The sequence below is a fragment of the Podarcis cretensis genome (genome assembly GCF_951804945.1).
Source record: "Podarcis cretensis genome assembly, chromosome: 8".
Taxonomy (NCBI): domain Eukaryota; kingdom Metazoa; phylum Chordata; class Lepidosauria; order Squamata; family Lacertidae; genus Podarcis; species Podarcis cretensis.
In genome coordinates this window covers 28157373-28176537 of record NC_137177.1, presented here as the reverse complement: position 1 = coordinate 28176537, position 19165 = coordinate 28157373, and the positions used below count along the sequence as shown (strand labels likewise).

Here is a 19165-nt window from a genome sequence, read left to right as displayed (position 1 = left end):
GGAAGTAGCCTCTGCACACATAAGAAGGTGGAAGTGCATCTCTGACTATCCACAGCAAGGCTTACATTCTCCATACTGGGAATACCATATTTTGCTATGCATGTTACAAAACAGCAGTGTGGGGGGGGTGGAGCTCTGGCTCAAAGGCTGCCTGTGGCCCTTGGTCTAATTTTCATGTGGGTGGGAGGAGCCTGGGCCCCTGGCCAGAGCCACCTGTTTCTCCCCCTGCAGCCCACTGGACAGGATGCAAAAAACGAAGAGTTGTTGGAGAGTGAGTGAAGGGGGCAGGCAGAAGGTTCCTGGCTCAGTCCCTGGCATCTGTGGGTAGGGCTGCAAAGTCTTTCTTCTGAAATGCTTGATTGCTGCTGCCAGTTAGTGCAGACAGTACTGAGCTACATGGACCGAAAGGTCTGACCTTGTATGTCCTGTGCAGACATTTTGCAGGCATTTTGTGGGGAAGGACTGTAGCTCAATGAAAAAACACATGCTTTGCATGCTAAAGTTTTTAGGTACATGAAGTCAGTGGTGTAGCGTGGAGGGTGCAGGGGGGGCCGGCCGCACTGGGTGCAACATCTGGGGGTTAGGGTTAGGGGGCGCAAATCCATGGATTAGGGGGCGCAAATTACTTGCCTTGCCCCGGGTGCTGACAACCCACGCTACGCCACTGCATGAAGTTATGGTCTGAGTCTGACATAAGGCAGCTTCATTTGTTTAAAACACCCTGGAGAATACAATATTGTACTCTAGCCTGAATACGGGTGCCAGGGGAATCTCCTTGGGGAGGGCATTCCATAACCAGGATCCTGTGGTGTCATTCTGTGATTTCTAGATGTCAAGGAAGCCCTAAGAGGCCTTGGCAAATGTGAGCATGTTGGTATGGAAGAAGGCACTCCATTTGGGTTAACACCACAATGAGACCAACATTTATTTGATTCTATTATTTGTGTGTGTTATGATCTGCACGTGCAGGTCTTTTTATATATAGCCTTCAGAGTGAGGCCAGAAGCCCACTTCTAGTGCATAGTGCAAGAGACAGCTGCTGTTTTGGAGCAGCTTTTATCACACCGGCAGCTTCCTGTTTATGAAATTCTGATCCGTGCTCTGGTTGTAACCAATACTGATTTAGCCACCTTCTACAGGATGCATTTGATTTCTGTACAGGAGAATGGCTGGCTTGCCTCTCTCTCTTTTTTCTGTCTCCGCAGATCCACAACTCTGCTGGGAGATCAGAACATCTCCCAATCAACTGGTGCTTATGTGTGTTAGCCTAGCAGCTGCTAAGGTAGCGCAAGAGCTATTTCACACAACCTGCAAAGGTGTAGGGGGTGGGAGAGGAGAGTGAATTTGGACAGAGTTTGTAGCTTGCAGAGAAGCAGTCGGGCATCTGGTCTGTCTAGGGCTCGAGCCAAAATTCTTTTTCCATGCTGGTATTGTATTACTGCAGAGAGTTTATCAGTAAGCAGTAGCAAAGCAACTGCAGTCAAAGCACTCAAGTGGGATTTTCTGTTATACACTCATATCAATTTCCATTCTTATACAACGATTCTTTTCTTTTGGAAAAGAAAACATATAAATAAAATTCACGTACAAAAAAGCACTCAAGTGGGAGTCCAGAACATAAGAAAAAATGAAAAATTTCAAAGGATGGCTGTGTTTTGGTTTGCATATTGTTTTGACAAGTGCAAATTAGGTAAGTTTTACCATTTAAAGCAAACTGAAAAATATATACAGTGGTACCTCAGGTTACAGACGCTTCAGGTTACATTCGCTTCAGGTTACAGACTCCACTAACCCAGAAATAGTGCTTCAGGTTAAGAACTTTGCCTCAGGATGAGAACAGAAATCGTGCTGCGGCAGCGTGGCGGCAGCAAGAGGCCCCATTAGCTAAAGTGGTGCTTCAGGTTAAGAACAGTTTCACGTTAAGTATGGACCTCCAGAATGAATTAAGTACTTAACCCGAGGTACCACTGTATCTTCCATTCCTACTCCTGTGCAGGTCTGCCTAGATTTGGGAATTCTGCTCTGTTGTAGCCACAGTGAAAATTAAAGTCAGGGTGACCTTTCTTCCCAATTTGTTAATCCACAACACTTTCCCTGCCTCTAGTTCCACCCATCATCCTTTCTGGCTCTGCCCAGCACCAGCACACTGCCCCTGCCCTCAACAGATTATAGTCCCTCCAAGTGTCCCAATTTTTCATGGACAGTCCCACTTTTACAGAAGCCGCCTTGGTTTCTGATTTGATCCTGAAATGTCCCGCTTTTCCTTAGGATGTCTCTATTTTTATCAAAGAAATGTTGGAGGGTATGGAATTATCCAATCCCTGAGCCATCTGAAGGTAGCCCTGAATAGGGAAGTTCTCTTAATGTTTAATGTCCTGTTATGTTTATGTTATATATATATATATATTTATTTCTCGGAAGCAGCCCAGAGTGGCTGGGGCAACCCAGTCAGATGGTTGGGGTATAAATAGTAACATTATTATTATGGAATAGCATGTTGGATGGTATGAGATTCCCCATTAGGGCAGGGATTTGCTGGGCTCCGTGTCGCAGGCAGCATGGCCAGTGGTCAGGGATGATAAGAGTTGTAGCTAAGCAACATCTGGAGGGCCACGGGTTCAGTCCAACTGCTTTCAAATTCATGATGGGCATACCACACTTCCTCCTAGAAGCTCAGTCAGGTAAGCATTTGTCCTAAGTGTAACCTTCACAAGCTTGTGAGGTAGCTTAGGCTAGAAGAAAGTGAGCGACCCGTGGTTGCGCCAAGGGTGAGCATCACAGCTGAATGTGAGGTGGAGATTCCAAGGCTCTATCCACTACTGTACTGTAGTGGTTTCAAAGTCTATACCTTGAAGGAATCCTCTTCACCTTGATGAACTTCTGTTCATGCTTATAAAGCATTCTTGGACTTAGAGTGCATATTAAGTCCCATGTGGCCCCATACAGGCCTTTTCAAGGGATGCTAATAACTGCCTTGCACCAGATCAGACTTACTTATTCATCTAGCCCACTATGGTTCAACCCTGACTGACAGTGGCTTTCCAAGTTCTCGGGCAAAGAAAAGCATTTCCCACCACCTGCTTACTGATCCTTCTAACAGAAGCTACTAGGTATTGAACCTGAGATCTTCACATGAAGCAGATGCATGCATGAGATACCTTGCAATCACTATGGATGAACTCGGTGTCCTCTAGAGTACACCCAGCGCTTCAGTGCCTTTATATTGTGGAGGAAGTTCAGTCATGGTGGGCGAGGTGTCTTTTTCGCAGAAGTGTGTCTGCTGTTAACTTCTTGTTTAAGGAGCCCTTGCTAAGCTTTTGCAGAACAGAAGAGTTCCTTGGAACACATTTGAGATCCCCTGCATAGGTTGAAGTCCAGCTTCAGGGTGATTCTCCAGATGATGATCAAATCTTAACTTTCTCTAGAAAGTTCTCTGCACCCCTTGTTTGCTGCCATCTCTCTATGTATATGTCACCATCCCATCTCTATGTAAGGCAGGGATGGGGAACCTGTGACACTCCAGACATTGTTAAACTTTGACTCCCATCAGCTCCAGCCAGCCTGGGCGATGGTCAGAGAAAGTAGGAATTGTTGTGCAGCAACAACCGCACCATGTTGGCTTCCTCTGTGTGAAGCATGTCATCTGTGCCTGTCTCTGATCATAATGTTATTGCGAAGAAGGCTGCTTCAGAATGGCAGTAACTTTCTGCAAATGATACATTCATTCTTTCATACACACACTTTACGATTTGGTGGTCGATATAGGGGAACTGTGTGGGAGTCGTCAGCTCTCCACGTTTCCACATCAATTTGCGATTTAAAAAAAAAGTCCTCATGAAGATTCATCAGCAAGTCAGTTCAAACATCTCTTAATGGATACATCTTTGTGTGCAAGTTTGCCAAATATACACATTTTTTGCATTGCAATTTCCCCTTATATCGTGCATCCTTCTGTGCAATTCTCAATAATATATGAATTCTGTATACACAATTTACCCTAGCATATGCACTTTTTGAATGCAGAGAAGTGCTAATTTTATAGGCCAATATTTTATAACTGTGTTTTGGTTCACATATATTGTTTGGAAATGTGCAAATTAGGTAGATTCACATTTCTGCCTTTTCCCTATCTACGAAGCACATTAGGGATCACACCCGAGGTCATTCGCCCTTTCAGTACCTTTCTGATTCATCAGCTGGGCTGCATGCTAGAAGCACTCTGTGGTTTATCTGTGGGGAAATTACACAGTTTCCTCTTTGCGGAAAGTTCCAAAATATGCCCAGATGACATAGCGCTGCTGCCCAGAGCAACCCTGCTGGCGTCCATGCTCAGGAGAAGGTGGCTAGCAAGCGATGGGAAAACAACTTCCTAGAGCTACAGAGATGATGAGGCTTCTCTTCCACACCAAGGCAAGTGCTATGATCCCTTGTGGTTGTTTGGGCTGGACTGGGCTGTTTACAACACAGCTGGCCCCCTGCTGGTTTGTCTGCTTCGAGCAGGGGGCAGAAGGTCTGAGATGGATGTGTGATGAGAACTGAGGACCTGTGGGCACCTTTTAAGGGTAGATTGTTGTAGAATTTGTTGCTAAGTTTTGGAAAGTCCAGAATTTTAGGAGGGCCTCTAAATTAAAGGGATAGGGGACATTGCCTTATACCAGCTGACATTGTTTTGTTCATCTAGCTACATGTTGTCTCCTCTTAGTGGCAGTGTGTGTCCAGGGTCTCTGGCAGGGAGAAGTCTTCCACCTTTGCCTGCACTTCAGGTTTTTCAAACAAATTCATGTGTTTCCACTGGCCATCGCTACGTACTTTTTGCTGCTGCTGTTGTCCCAGCCATCGGATGGGGTTTGGAATATTGTTGTTGGAGTTGTGAAACTGTTTTAGTTTTTTGAAATACTGAAGTTTGTTTATACTGGGTATTTTAATGGTTGCAAGCTGCTTTGAGTGGACAATTTTAATTTTAAAAATGATGAGATATTTTTTGCAGCCAGGATTGAATGTGTCCCATCTGAATGCAGTGCTTGTGCTCTGCCACTCAGCCAGGTTTATTCCATTTATTATTGTTATCATTGTTATTTATTATTATTATTATTAGTAGTAGTAGTAGTAGCAGTTGTTGTTGTCTGAAAAATATATTATGGAGACTGATTTCCATGATCAAAATTACACTTTCTCTTGTTGTAGAAAGTGGAAAATATTTTTGAATATATTTTTGGCTTTGACTGCTGGCGCTTTGGTTAGAATGGAGGCACTGAGGAATACCTTTGTGTGAGTGAATGAGAGAGAAGAAGTGGGTATTTATAGGTGTCAGCTAGTCTAGTAGCCAGACTCAAGGGTCAGCTGCCTGGGCTGCTTCTTGTGGTGGCACCTTGACTTTTGGAAACTTCCCTTCCCATTTGCCTGGCACCAAATTTAATTTCTCCTCAGCACTGAATAAAAGCATTTCTTTTTTGCTGGGGCTGTGGGCTTTTCGTGGCTTTTAGATCAGTCTTGCTACCTGCCTCAAGTATCTGCTGCTGCTTTAATAGTGCTGTCTTAAACATTGTTTTAATCTAATGAAATGTTCGTTAATTGCCTTGATTGAGGACACTGTTCTAAACGGCAGAACAAAATCATCTTAAAAGGATTTTAAGTAGGCTGTATTTGGCCTAATGGTAATTACACTGGGTGATATCAAGCTAAATCATACTCAAGAATAGATCTATAGAAATCAATAGGCTCTTGACTATTTATTCCAGTGGATCTACTCTGAGTTTGATTTAGTTAGCCTTTCCCAACCTGGTGCTCTCCTGGCTTGGCACTTTAAAATGGCACCTGGCTTTGCCTGTTTAGGGCTGTTGTTCTGCAGGGTAAAGTGCCATGTATCAGGCGCCACCATGAAGATGGAGAAGGGATAAGTTAAGGGTGGGAAGAAATTTTGGCCTGGCAAGCCAGATCTTTTACCTCCTCATCTCCACACCACAGATCAGCTATTGACACCAGGGGACTGATAGGTAGGTGCCCCATGCACTTGTCACAGCCCAAGGGGGGAGGGGAAGGGTCTGCTGATTGGAGTACACTAGTCTGAGGCCAATTCCTATTCCTTCCTGAAAGTGAATTGCACTAAAATGTAGGTGTTTAGTGGTATGGATGCACAAAATACTGTACAAGGAACAATAACGTGTATCTTTCTTGCTTTATGCAGGGTACACTTTTTCCTTTTAGAGGGGTCAATAGCTCAGTACTGTCTGCACTGATTGGCAGCGACTATCCAGGGATTGACTGTTTTCCCCCACACAAAGCCTGTGCTACACCCACTGAACTGCATTTGTCTGTCAATTTGGCTCCCGTTTCCGATAAGCCTAGCAAGTATTTCATAAATGAGTTGCCAGGGAATTTTGCCCATACTGTTCCTTCCACCTTAAAAAAAAATAAACCCCAAACCTAAACCATCTAAAGAAGCTGTGAAGAAGCTAGTTCCTCTTTATCTTGGAATACAAATGAACATCCTGTTTCCAAAACCACCTGCAAGATACGGAAGCGGGTGAAATGGCAAGAAAAGACCGTATGCGCACCCACCCACACCTTTTCTTATCTTAAAGGAAGGGGGATGTGCAGGATACCTATCTCCTGAAAGCTTCTTGAGAGCAGGGCTTTGCCTACCAGAGGAAGCACAGCAAATCAGTTAACCGGCATTGCCCAACCTGGTGCCCTCCATATGCAACTCCCATCACCCCTAGCTAGAGTGGCCACACGAGCTGGGTCTTATGAGAGTTATCCAGATCATCCGAGGGGCATCTGGTTGCCAAAGACTGCAACGGATTGTTCCTTGGGTGTGTGAGGTTGTTGCTGGCTCCTTCTGCTTCAGCCTTGGTGCTTGTCAAAATATTTGCCTGTTGGTTGTATGGAGGGAGAATTCTGCCTGTGGGGAGGGGGAAGTTAGCAGGATTTGTAGTGCTGCACAGTTTGCATTATTTGGCGGACAATGCATGCGTGGATTATCATTGGATCTAGCCTTGGTTGGTAGCATCCAGCAACTACTTGGCTAAGGCCCGTCTTTGGCCTTGTGATTGCTGTTGTTTATCCCTTTTTTTCACTAGAATCCCTTTGGATTACTACACTACACCCAGATTTTCCTAACAGAGGCAAAGCTTTAGATCAAGGGCTATTATGGTTACAACAGAGGAACTCGTTATTGGAACTCGCTCATCACAACAACCCTGTGAAGAAGATAGCAAGTGGTTCCTGGTGCGATGACCAGAGAGTCTTCATGACTGAGTGGGAATTGGAACCTTGATCTCCTCAGTCAGTGCCACATTATTATGCTAGTCTTAGGAATTGGAGCGCAGGGTGCGGAGAGCTGTTGAGCAATGAATTTTCATCAAGGAACCCCCTTAAACCTGCAAGAGGCACTTTGTGCACCTCACCACTAACACCCTTCTTGGATGGGCTCCACGCTGCGTGAGGATAGCAGCATCAGCACTGGATTAGTGTTTGCCCTTTCTTCTTCAGATTTTAAATGGTCAGATACTTCCCGGTTACAAGTTTGCGGCTTCTCTTTTCGGCCTGGGCTCAGAGAAACCCAATTGTTCCGGAAATGGTTCCCTCTTCTTCCTGCCAGCTGTAGAGACTTTGCTGCAGATTGAGATAAGTGGAAGTAAGAACAGCTTTTTGCAAGGGACTCTTTACAGTTCACTTAGAGAGTCCTGCTTGCCGGAGGCTTGCGGTTTCAGCATTTATTTGGTTCATTTCCTCTGTTGTGTTTTTGTGTTTGTTTTTAAAGTGTGTTAAAGAGCTTATCCTCATCTCTGCACATTTAAATCAGCATGGGGGTGGGGCCGGGCCGATACATCCAAACTTTTTCAAGAGACATGCCCTTCAGATGTGTTCCTCTTTGCACTTAAGCAGTTGTGGAGGCAGAGCATCTAGGAGATGAAGTAATTTACCAAATAAAAATGAAATTGGTTGCTCATCGTCGTCCCCTCCCTCGCACGATGCAGGTGAAAGACAAGTGTCCTTTAAATGCCAACAGGCAGAGAGGCCTTTTACCTATATGCAACATTATAACAATTGCTCCACTCATCATCATTATTTTTTAAATTTGTTTATTATGCCATCGATGCACATGGTACTTTGGAGTTACACAGGGCCAGTCTGGTGGAGTGGTTGGGTTGAGACGAGGGAGGCGAGGAGTTCAAGTCCCTTTTCAGCCATGAACCTTATTGACTGGCACTGGATCTGTTGCTGTCTGGGCTGGCCCTGCCATTTGTTAAAATGAGTCAGGAAGATGAAAGAGTCACATCCTTACTCCATTGGCAGCAGTGCCCCGCCAACCTATGTCTCCCCATGTCAGTCCTCACCTGCTTGCCTTCTTACATGCATCCAGTTTGGGGGGTGCTCAGCTTCCTCGTCCTTAGTCTCAGTGTTCCCCCTTGTAGAACTCAATACGTAGGGGCAAAACTAGAATGAATGAATGTAAGACAGAGTTGTTCCGCCTGGCCTTTGGCTTGGAATCAACTTGATCCCCTCCCCCTCTATCCTTTTTCCTTTCTCCTTCTGTGATGGAACTCCTATTTGAGGACTTCCTTGGCTTCCAGTCTGGATAGTTGGCCTTGATGAAGATTTCTCGTTTTCATCCCCAAAAAGTTTTTGATTTGAGTGTCTACTAAAATGAGGCTGCATTTTAATGTTGTATTTTAGTCTTGTTTTTAAGTTGTATTTTAGTCAATTGTTTTATACCGGGTGTTAGCCGCCCTGAGCCCAGTCTTGGCTGGGGAGGGTGGGGTATAAATAAAATTTATTATTATTATTAATGAGGCTCTGCTTGTCACTGCTTCTGGCTCCTCCAGCTACTGTCGGGCTGGCTGCCTTCTGTTTTTTTTTTTTTTTTTTGTAAAGATTTTTATTAATTTCCAATTTTTTTAACAAAACAAAAAGCAACAATAAACAAACAAACAAAAAACTCGTATTTTCATAACCTTATTTTCATAACCCTCTTTTCCCGGACTTCCCCATACCTTTCCCTTTTTGCATCCTTAGTTTAGTACCATTATTCAGCAACCTATCTTGCCCAATTAAATATAAATTCGTCCTCTTTCTCTATTCCACCCTAAATTTTAAACCCAATTATCGCTGCAATTCTACGTCTTCTTTTCCCTCAGCATTTTAACACTCCTCAGTTTTATAGTAATTCTTAAGATACATCTTAAATTTCTTCCAATCTTCTTCCACAGTCTCTCTCTCTTGGTCGCGGATTCTGCCGGTCATTTCTGCCAGTCCCATAAAGTCAATCACTTTCGCCTGCCATTCCTCCAGCGTGGGTAGCTCTTGTGTCTTCCAATACTTTGCTAGAAGAATCCTTGCTGCCGTGGTGGCGTACAAAAAGAAATTCCTATCCTTCTTCGGCACCAGCTGGCCGACCATACCCAAGAGAAATGCCTCTGGTTTCTTGTTAAAGGTGCACTTAAGCACTTTCTTAATTTCATTATAAATCATTTCCCAGAAGGCCTTAATCTTTGGGCAGGTCCACCAGAGGTGGAAAAAGGTACCCTCAGTCTCTTTACATTTCCAGCATTTATTATTGGGCAGATGATAAATCTTCGCAAGCTTGACTGGGGTCATGTACCACCTATAAATCATTTTCATTATGTTTTCTCGTAAGGCATTGCATGCCGTAAATTTAATACCTGTGGTCCATAACTGCTCCCAGTCAGCAAACATAATGTCGTGACCTATGTCCTGTGCCCATTTAACCATAGCAGACTTCACTGTCTCATCTATTGTATTCCACTTCAACAGCAAGTTGTACATTCTTGATAAGTTCTTAGTATTGGGTTCTAACAATTCTGTTTCTAATTTCGATTTCTCCACCTGGAAACCAATTTTCCTGTCTTGTTTAAAAGCCAACCATATAATTTTTACAAAGTCTCAATAAATTGTAGCAAATAAAGTCTCCTCTTTGCAAAGTCTTTGACAGCTCCCTGTCAAAGTGTATCACTCAGGCAGTCCGTTCCCAAAGATAGAGTCTGCGGTAGATTGTCCCTTTAAAAAGTTTTCCTGCAGGTTTCCTTTCTTCTTCACCCCCCCCCCCCCGTTCCTGCTCCCTAGGGGGGAGGACTTAAGTCAATGCTGGGGTTAATTCCTTTTTCTTAAATTTCCCTTAAAAGATGTCAATTGCAGCTTACCAAGTCCGTTGCTTTAGCAGTCATACAATCTGGGGAAGGCAGGCTTCCTTTGTTTACCGTCCCCACTTTCGGCCAAATTTTAAAAGAAGTTGAATTTAAAGTCCCGAAAGGGTTGCCAATCCTACTCACGGGAGTCTCTTTCAGTCCAAATAACAGGAAGAAGTCAGCGCTCTCCGCTAATGGCGATGCGGCTTCACTCCACGAGCTGGGTAGCGACTCTCAGCTCTGCGCTCCCCCGATGCTCCTCCGGAGCCTTTAAAAAGGCTCTTTCGCAGTAAAAGGGGGCGCAAACGATGCCCACCGAGTCTCCTTGCTCACAGGCTTCCGCGCCTGTGATTTTAGGGGTCCCCGCTTCGCCGTAGCGGTCAGACCCGAACTCGCGGAGCAGCTCTCTCTCCGGAGAACGGAGAGCGAGCCGCCATTAGCGCCGGCGCCAACCGGAAGCCCGGGCTGGCTGCCTTCTGTCCCACCAGCCTTAAAGGTCAGGTTATTTGTTCTAAATCTTCCAACATTCAGCTTCATTGGATGCCCATGGGTCCTCGTGTTGTTCTCCCTCCTTCATAACTTTTCAATGTCCACTTTCTCCATGCCATGCATAATTTTATGAACTTCTATCAAATCCACTCTTTCTTGCCTTTTCTCTAAACAATAAAGTTTACGGGATTGCACCCAGGACCTTCGTCATGCAAAACAGGTGCTTTATGACAGAGCACATCAAGAGTGCTTACAATTAACTTCTGTTGTGGATGCATGCTGCAGGAATGAAAATAGGAAGTTTTGAGAGAGGATTCCTACTTGAGTTTCAGCCTGTGCTAGTACAAGATCTCAGGAGTGATTCCTAACTCTTACACACAGACAGTTGGACATAAAGACTAAGGAATCAGGACTTTCATGTGGTGGGCACCAACACTTTGGAATTCCCTTACCTTGAATATGAGGCAGGCACTATCTTTCTCTCATCTTTTCAGCATCTACTGAAGACCTTCCTCTTCCAACTAGCCTTTTAAGTGGAGGTCATTATCCCAGTCTGAATTTGCATTGGAACTATTTTAACTGTTTTTTAAAAGTGAAATTGTGCTGAAATGTTGCTACTGTTTTTATACCTGGAATTGTTTTTGATTGTCTCATATATGAAACTGTTTTGGAGTGGTACCTCGGGTTACATACGCTTCAGGTTACATACGCTACAGGTTACAGACTCCACTAACCCAGAAATATTACCTCAGGTTAAGAACTTTGCTTCAGGATGAGAACAGAAATCGTGCTCTGGCGGCGCGGCAGCAGCAGGAGGTCCCATTAGCTAAAGTGGTGCTTCAGGTTAAGAACAGTTTTAGGTTAAGAATGGACCTCTGGAACGAGTTAAGTACTTAACCTGAGGTACCACTGTATTGTAGGGACGCGGGTGGCGCTGTGGGTAAAACCTCAGCGCCTAGGGCTTGCCGACCGCATGGTCGGCGGTTCGAATCCCCGCGGCGGGGTGAGCTCCCGTCTTTCGGTCCCAGCTCCTGCCCACCTAGCAGTTTGAAAGCACCCATAAAGTGCAAGTAGATAAATAGGTACCGCTTTATAGCGGGAAGGTAAACGGCGTTCCGTGTGCTGCTCTGGTGCCGGCTCCCCAGAGCAGCTTCGTCACGCTGGCCACGTGACCCGGAAGTGTCTCCGGACAGCACTGGCCCCCGGCCTATAGAGTGAGATGAGCACACAACCCTAGAGTTGGACACGACTGGCCTTCGGGCAGGGGTACCTTTTTACCACTGTATTGTATTGATAGTTTGCTTTCTCATTTGGTGAACTGACAAGAAATTGTACGTTAGGAACAAAATTGGATGAGATTAGGACAATGGAACTTATGCTGGTTGAGCGTGTTGTGTTGGTCAGAAAAAGTTACCCATCCAAGTTCCAAATGAATTCTTGAGGTTGCAAAACTGTTACATTGGTCACATCTTTTAAAAACACAATGAAAAGAAATCATTTAAGCTACCTGTGGCATTCTTGTTGATTATTTTTGTAGAGTTAATCATGCCAGCTAACAGACGAATATAATTTATTGTTAAATGGAGTTCAAATAATATTAGCTAAAGCACAAAACATTATGTAAAGAAACTTACATTGGTCACTATGGAATTACTCCATGACTTGTCTGCCACTATTCTGTAAAGAGTATATAAACCTGTTGGCCCTTACCCAGTACAGTGGTACTTCGGGGTACAAACGCTTTCGGTTACATACGCTTCAGGTTACAGACTCTGCTAACCCGGAAGTAGTACCTCAGGTTAAGAACTTTACCTCAGGATGAGAACAGAAATCGTGCAGCGGCGCAGCGGCAGCGGTAGGCCCCATTAGCTAAAGTGGTACCTCAGGTTAAGAACAGTTTCAGGTTAAGAATGGACCTCTGGAACGAATTAAGTTCTTAACCAGAGGTACCACTGTACCAAAAAGTATCCAAATTCTGCCATCGAACACAAATATGTATGTAAAACTTTTTTGTGGCATATCAGCATTGCTCACTGCCTGCTGCTTCTATGATTCAAACTGATTTTGTCACAGAGAAGAAAATGGCAAAGAAAGATTCACTTTCTTTCTTCCATTCTTTTGCTGCTGCTGCTGCTGCTGCTGTTGCTACTACTACTACTACTATATCAATATGAACTGGGAATTTTACCAGGAAAAATTGAAACCTCAGGTTCAGTAGATAATTGTACTAAGTGTTGATGAGCATGGAAGTCACAACCTTTTGTTTGTGCTATACTTTTGACATTTTAGAGGGACAGCGGCAATTTGGCTATGTCCACAATTTGATATCCATGCTTCAGATGAACATATTTAGAAAGTGTTGCTGTTGTTTCAGGTTCCATAGACCTCCTGCTCAGACACTATTTTCTCATTTTGTTTTGCAGGCAAAACGGAACACCACTTGGATAGAGAGAGACAATGTGAACACAGCAGATAAGGTAAAAACTGCATGCCTGCGGAACACCTGTTTGGGAGAGATGTCTTAATTTGTGTTCTCACCTTACTTCACAAGCAGATACTGGGAGATGGGCTGATTATTTCTGTACAAGATTTGAGTTGAGTTAATGTAAGCTGTCTTTCTCATTCTTTCCTTTTGAGGTCATACTGTCTTTGTGCTTTTAACTCTGCGTGAACTGAAGTTTGGAAGGGTGGAAATAGGTTATCTAAGCAGGGAAGATAGGACGGCATTGTTAGTCACATAACAACGAATTCACCAATACAACCCAATCCCCAAAATCAAACATGGCAGACTTTTCAGTCTCTTGCAGACTGAAGGGCTACAGCTAACATCCAGACTGAAGGGTTACATTGAACATCAGCTGCCTGTTACGAACAATTCATATTTCCATTTTCATGAATGAAGCAGGTAGCAAAAACCAGCAACTGGGGGCTGTTCTACAGTTCTGCATCTTGAAATTACAGTATTACAAATAAGGTTTTAGCCGTCGAAAATTTTTGATGTGGACCAAAACTGAGATTTTAGTGAAGAATTTGTTTTGGATTTTATTATTTGTACAATCACTTTCATGCACTTAGAAAAAAACAAAAGAGAAAAAGTGGATCTCTAAATTATATCCACTACAGTATTACAGGCTAATGACTTGATAAGGTGTGTATATGTAATATGTTACAGGAGCCACATAAAACTTGTTCCACATTGTAAGAAATTGATATTTTAGTGTGGGAGCACCTACACTCTGGAATTTCCTGCCTACTGACATCAGGCAGGTGCCTGCTAAAAATATTTTTCATTTAGGAAAGCCTATCCAGGCAAGTTGAATGTTGAGGTGTGTAAAAAACTGGTTTTAGCTGATTGCTGATTTTGACTATTATTATAATGTTTTTAAAAGTTGGTTTTTTACTCTTTTTATTGACAATTTTCATTGTTTTACTCTTTTGTAAACTACCTTGAGTGTTTTCTTAAGAATCAAGTGGCATATAATTTTTGTGAAATGAATAAATATGGATAAACACACACAAACATAGATACACATGTACACAGAATGAGAAAAACAACCTGACCTTTGCCTGCCTGGAATGTAGCCTACTGATAAAGGTCAGATTCCTGTCCATTGTCCCACCTACGTCTGCCTCTGGGCCCACCTGCCATCACCATGTGGCCCTCCAGAAGTCTGTTCATGAAAGAAATGTGGTCCTCGTGCTGAAAAAAAGGCTCCCCACGGCCCCCTGCTACAAGAATTAAGGGGAGAGGCTTCCATTTCAACAGGAAAAAGTGGAACTGGAACATGAAAGAAGCTCGAAGGTGTTTAAAGTGAACTAACCACAAGTGTTTTGGTTTGAGGGAGGGCCGGAAGTGCTGTTTTTAACCTGCTTTGCTTCTTAAGGCGGCCCTACCTCCCTGCTTCCGCTTGGCTTGGCTTTGGGTACATGTATCAGCGGCTGGTCCCCTGTGAGACCCAGAGTGCACCCCAGCTGATGGTCTGCCTGCAGCCACCAGCCATGCTCCCTTAGGGGACCTTGGGGACCTTGTCATGAGAGATGTGCCGCTCTTGCCAGAGTGGGACGATGAGTGTGGCTAAGGAACCCAGGCTCCCTCGCATCCTTGCCTTCCTCACGCTATGGATCAACGGGAAGCGCCGCCCCGAGCCTTGCAGCCTCCCGCCGCCTCCCGCAAGCAACCTCAGCAACCCGGTCAGTACTTTGGCTTGGATGATGGCTTTTTCTTCTCCTTTGGGTGTACTCTCATCATCTGGCTGGTCCAAATGCCAGCTTGTTGGAAAAAAGCAGGTCTGGGTGTGGTTGGTGCCAGGAATGGGAACTGTACATATGAGTCCTGTTGAAGAAAGGAGGGATGCAGGAAGCTGCCTTCTACTGAGTCAGACCACTGGTCCCTCTAGCTCAGTATTGTCGACACTGACTGGCAGTGACTATACGGCATTTCAGACAGGGATCCCTCCCAACCTTATCCAGAGATGCCGTGGATTGAACCTGGGATTTTTCTCATTGCAAAGCAGATGCTATCTACCGCTACAAATGGAAATTTCGGTTCTCCATTTCGGTTCTCTCGGTTTCTTACTTTTTCCTTTCGTAAATTCAGCACTTTACATTTCTGCAGCAATTTGTTAGTAGTTGTTGTTGTTTTTAAAAGTTTGTTCATCTTTAAAGATTCACCATTGTGTCTATGCAACTTTCTCCTAACAAACACATATTATATGAAGTTTTGACTAATGTACAAATTTTTGCAAGCAATTTCCCCAGATTTACAGCATTTTTTAAAGACTTTGGTCATTTGGAGAGCTGCATTGCAAAATTTGGAAAGATGTGGATTTCGAAGGATAGCTGCATTTCAGTTCTCGTATTGTTTTGGAAAGTGCAGATTCGATAGATTCGCCTTTGAATACAAACTGAGTCAAATGTCTCCCCATCTACCCTGAGCTGCGCAAATATAAATAATGAACAAGCCGAGCTGGAGAGCTTGTGGCCCTCCTGATGTCCCTGGACTACAGTTCCCATCATCTGCGGCTATGCTGGCTGGGGCTGTGGGAGTCTATTCTCGGTAGGACTATACTGAGTACCTTTACATTTTTTATACTGAGTACCACCCACAATTTTTCCTTTTTGTAAACAAAACATAGGAAGCTGCTTAAAGTGACTCAGATCTATGTTCCATCTAGCTCAATATTGCCCACACTGACTGGCAGTGGCTTTTCAGGGGACATTCCCAGCTCTACCTGGAGTAGCCAGAGATTGAACCTAACACCTTCTGCGTGCGGAACGTGTGCTCTCTTCCCATGAGCTTATGGTCCTTCCCTTTAAAATAAAGTTAAGATTCTAGTTCTCATACTTCTGCATAAAGAACTGCATTAAATAGAAACATAGCCCTCTACTGAGTTAGACCATTGATCCATCTAGCTCAGTATAGACTACACTGCCAGAATCTCCCCAGAGTTTCAGATGGGAGTGTTTCAGATGGGAAGCTGAGGATTTAACCTGGGGTCTTTTAAATGCAGTGCTTGTGCTCTACCACTGAGCTATGGGCCAAGCAAATTAGTTACCATGCCATGGTTGCAGCCCTCTGTAAATGTGACATCTGAGTTTGCTTCCTCAGTCTTCTTGTTTCTGATACAAAGTCTGTCTCTTGTTTGATATTTCCGTCTCAAGACGGTGCCAGTTTCAAGCATTGGCATTTCCTCAGTCTCCCCCTGAAGTGAAGAGGAAAGTTGAGGGGGGCGGGCAAGGCTGCCAAGAGGCAGACAGACTCCTTGGGTTGTTTTTTTTCTTCCCCAGAACTGCTCATGTAGCTAAGCAGATGGCTTTGGGGGTGGGGGTCTGCTTCCTCCATGTGCCAGCCACACTGACTCTGTTTTGCAACAAACAAGCATGTTTGCTGTAGGGTGGTGGGTAATTCTGGTGGCGCAAACATTCACACTCGTTGCCGCCCGCCAAAAAGCGACGGGAGTAGATGGCAAAATGTACTGCAGTGCTTAATATTGTGGGAGGGGAAGAGAGGGAGAGTGCATATGTTAATTGTGGGGAAACAGCAAGTGTTTGCAAGCCACCAAGCTGCTGACTTGAAAGCTTTCCTGCAGACAGAAGCATGACACTGAGGCAAAAGCCAGAGTCTGGTGGCTTCTTTAGATCAGAGACAGGGGAACTTCGAGCCCCAGGGACCAAATATGGCCTTTCAAGCCTCTATCTGGGCCTCTGGTCTCTCCCCAGGCCACAACCCCTACATAGCCATACCCCTGACAGGCCATGTTGTGCATCCTCCTTGAGTGTTTTTGCCTAGCTGGATTGCATCCTTGGACTCCGACAATGCCTCTTCCTTGCCTGAATGGAGGTTTTCACACCTGTACACATGCATCCCTGTTCCTTCTTCCCCTTCCCTTCAATCTGACTTCTCCCAGCAGTTTCTCCAAAGCTGCTGTCTTTTGGCAGCTGCTAGGGTCCAATGCCCTGGCAAGGTCCCTTCCAACCTGGAGCCATCCCTAGGTATCTCACAAGATACATGCATGCAACTGCTGCTGACCCTTCTCTCTCCACCAACACCATCCTTAGTGATCTGCTTAACTGATGCCAAATGTTTGGACAGCTTTACTTGGCCCCAGCAGTAAAGCTGTCCAAACATTGCCCCTCCTGAACTTGTGCCCAGATCTGCTTCCTGGAGCCAAGGCCCTTTGCTCCTGTTCACTGTAAACTGTGGCCATGCTTGGGGTGGGGCAGTGTCCATGTAATGTATGAGTTGACAGATCCCACAGTGTCTTGACATTGTTTATGGAACGCTGGATTTCTCAGGGCTGTGAGTGACTCAGACTCGTGTGCTGTCAAATCTCACTCTGCAGCTACCTGCATTTGCGTAAAGGATGTGCAGCTGGCCTCCTCAACTGCAGGAAGTGAGATAAATGCTAAGCACCGCAGCCATCCAGATGTTGTTGGACTCCAACTCCCATCAGCCCTGACAATTGGCCATGCTGACAGGGGCTGATGGGAGTTGGAGTCCAACCGCACCTGGAGGCAGCTAAATAGGAGCTCCTTTCAAAGACCGCCACTCTCACAGATGAATTTTAACAGGGAGAAATGTAAAGTATTGCACTTGGACAAAAAAAATGAGAGGCACAAATACAAGATGGGGGACACCTGGCTTGAGAGCAGTACATGTGAAAAGGATCTAGGAGTCTTGGTTGACCACAAACTTGACATGAGCCAACAGTGTGACGCGGCAGCTAAAAAAGCCAATGCAATTCTGGGCTGCATCAATAGGAGTATAGCATCTAGATCAAGGGAAGTAATAGTGCCACTGTATTCTGCTTTGGTCAGACCTCACCTGGAGTACTGTGTCCAGTTCAAGAAGGACACTGACAAACTGGAATGTGTCCAGAGGAGGGCAACCAAAATGGTCAAAGGCATGGAAATGATGCCTTATGAGGAACGGCTAAGGGAGCTGGGCATGTTTAGCCTGGAGAAGAGGAGGTTAAGGGGTGATATGATAGCCATGTTCAAATATATAAAAGGATGTCACATAGAGGAGGGAGAAAGGTTGTTTTCTGCTGCTCCAGAGAAGCGGACACGGAGCAATGGATCCAAACTACAAGAAAGAAGATTCCACCTAAACATTAGGAAGAACTTCCTGACAGTAAGAGCTGTTCGACAGTGGAATTTGCTGCCAAGGAGTGTGGTGGAGTCTCCTTCTTTGGAGGTCTTTAAGCAGAGGCTTGACAACCATATGTCAGGAGTGCTCTGATGGTGTTTCCTGCTTGGCAGGGGGTTGGACTCGATGGCCCTTGTGGTCTCTTCCAACTCTATGATTCTATGATTCTATTCTATGATTCTCTATTGTGTTGCTGTTTACCAAAGGAATGCATGTTGCATCTGCCAGCACCTTGTCCACCTGAATGTCTTCTACATATTATAAATTATAAATATAATGTGGCCGTGGCATGTCCCTTGATTATAATAGGAAAATCCCTATACAAACACTGTAAGAGTTCATAGCACTTCATACACTTGCACTGCTTGCTCAGTGCTGGCAATTCAGTACAAATGCACAAAGATGGGTTTTGTGTACAACCACCAACATCTCATTCGCTTGAGCTTGCATGATGGGCTCAAGCATATTTTTGTGCTTGGAATCAATGGGGCAGTTAAGTAATTTTAGACTCTGAACTTAATGGTTTTACTGGGAAGGGAGAGCAGGTACTTTTAAAGATGGTTAATGTGTATTACTTGATTTAACTTCAACCAGCCCTGCTGTGCATTCTACTAAATCCAGCAGGTTTCTTGGCCCAAAGTCCTGCCTTGACAGTGCCTCTGCTTGGAATCAAGCAAGCAGTTAACAGACAGACTGGCCACAGGGGCAAGGATTCTGACCCTTGACTCTCGTGCTATTCAGTGGCAGTAAAACGTAAAGAGATTTTGACACTGGTGAGAGAATTAGGCTGTTTTCTGCAAGCTCAAGAGCATTGTATAATCTCTGATTGTCTTATTGTTCTTTTTAAAGCAAGAGGTCTTCTGGTCTGTGGGACCAGCTA

The 19165-nt window shown here is 44.6% G+C and overlaps 1 protein-coding gene across 6 annotated transcripts in view; it reads left to right on the top strand.

Moving 5' to 3' along the window:
• The window catches only part of RPS6KA1 (ribosomal protein S6 kinase A1), a 91467-nt gene that overhangs the window by 45014 nt on the left and 27288 nt on the right, over positions 1-19165 (top strand). For 4 of the 6 annotated variants that reach the window (XM_079985985.1, XM_079985986.1, XM_079985990.1 and 1 more), the window contains one exon: positions 13061-13114. In XM_079985985.1, the coding sequence (XP_079842111.1) occupies positions 13061-13114 (54 nt within the window). Of the gene's footprint in view, positions 1-4337; positions 4411-13060; positions 13115-14587; positions 14829-19165 lie in introns of those variants that run through there. The other 2 variants (XM_079985988.1, XM_079985987.1) reach the window with 2 other exon arrangements.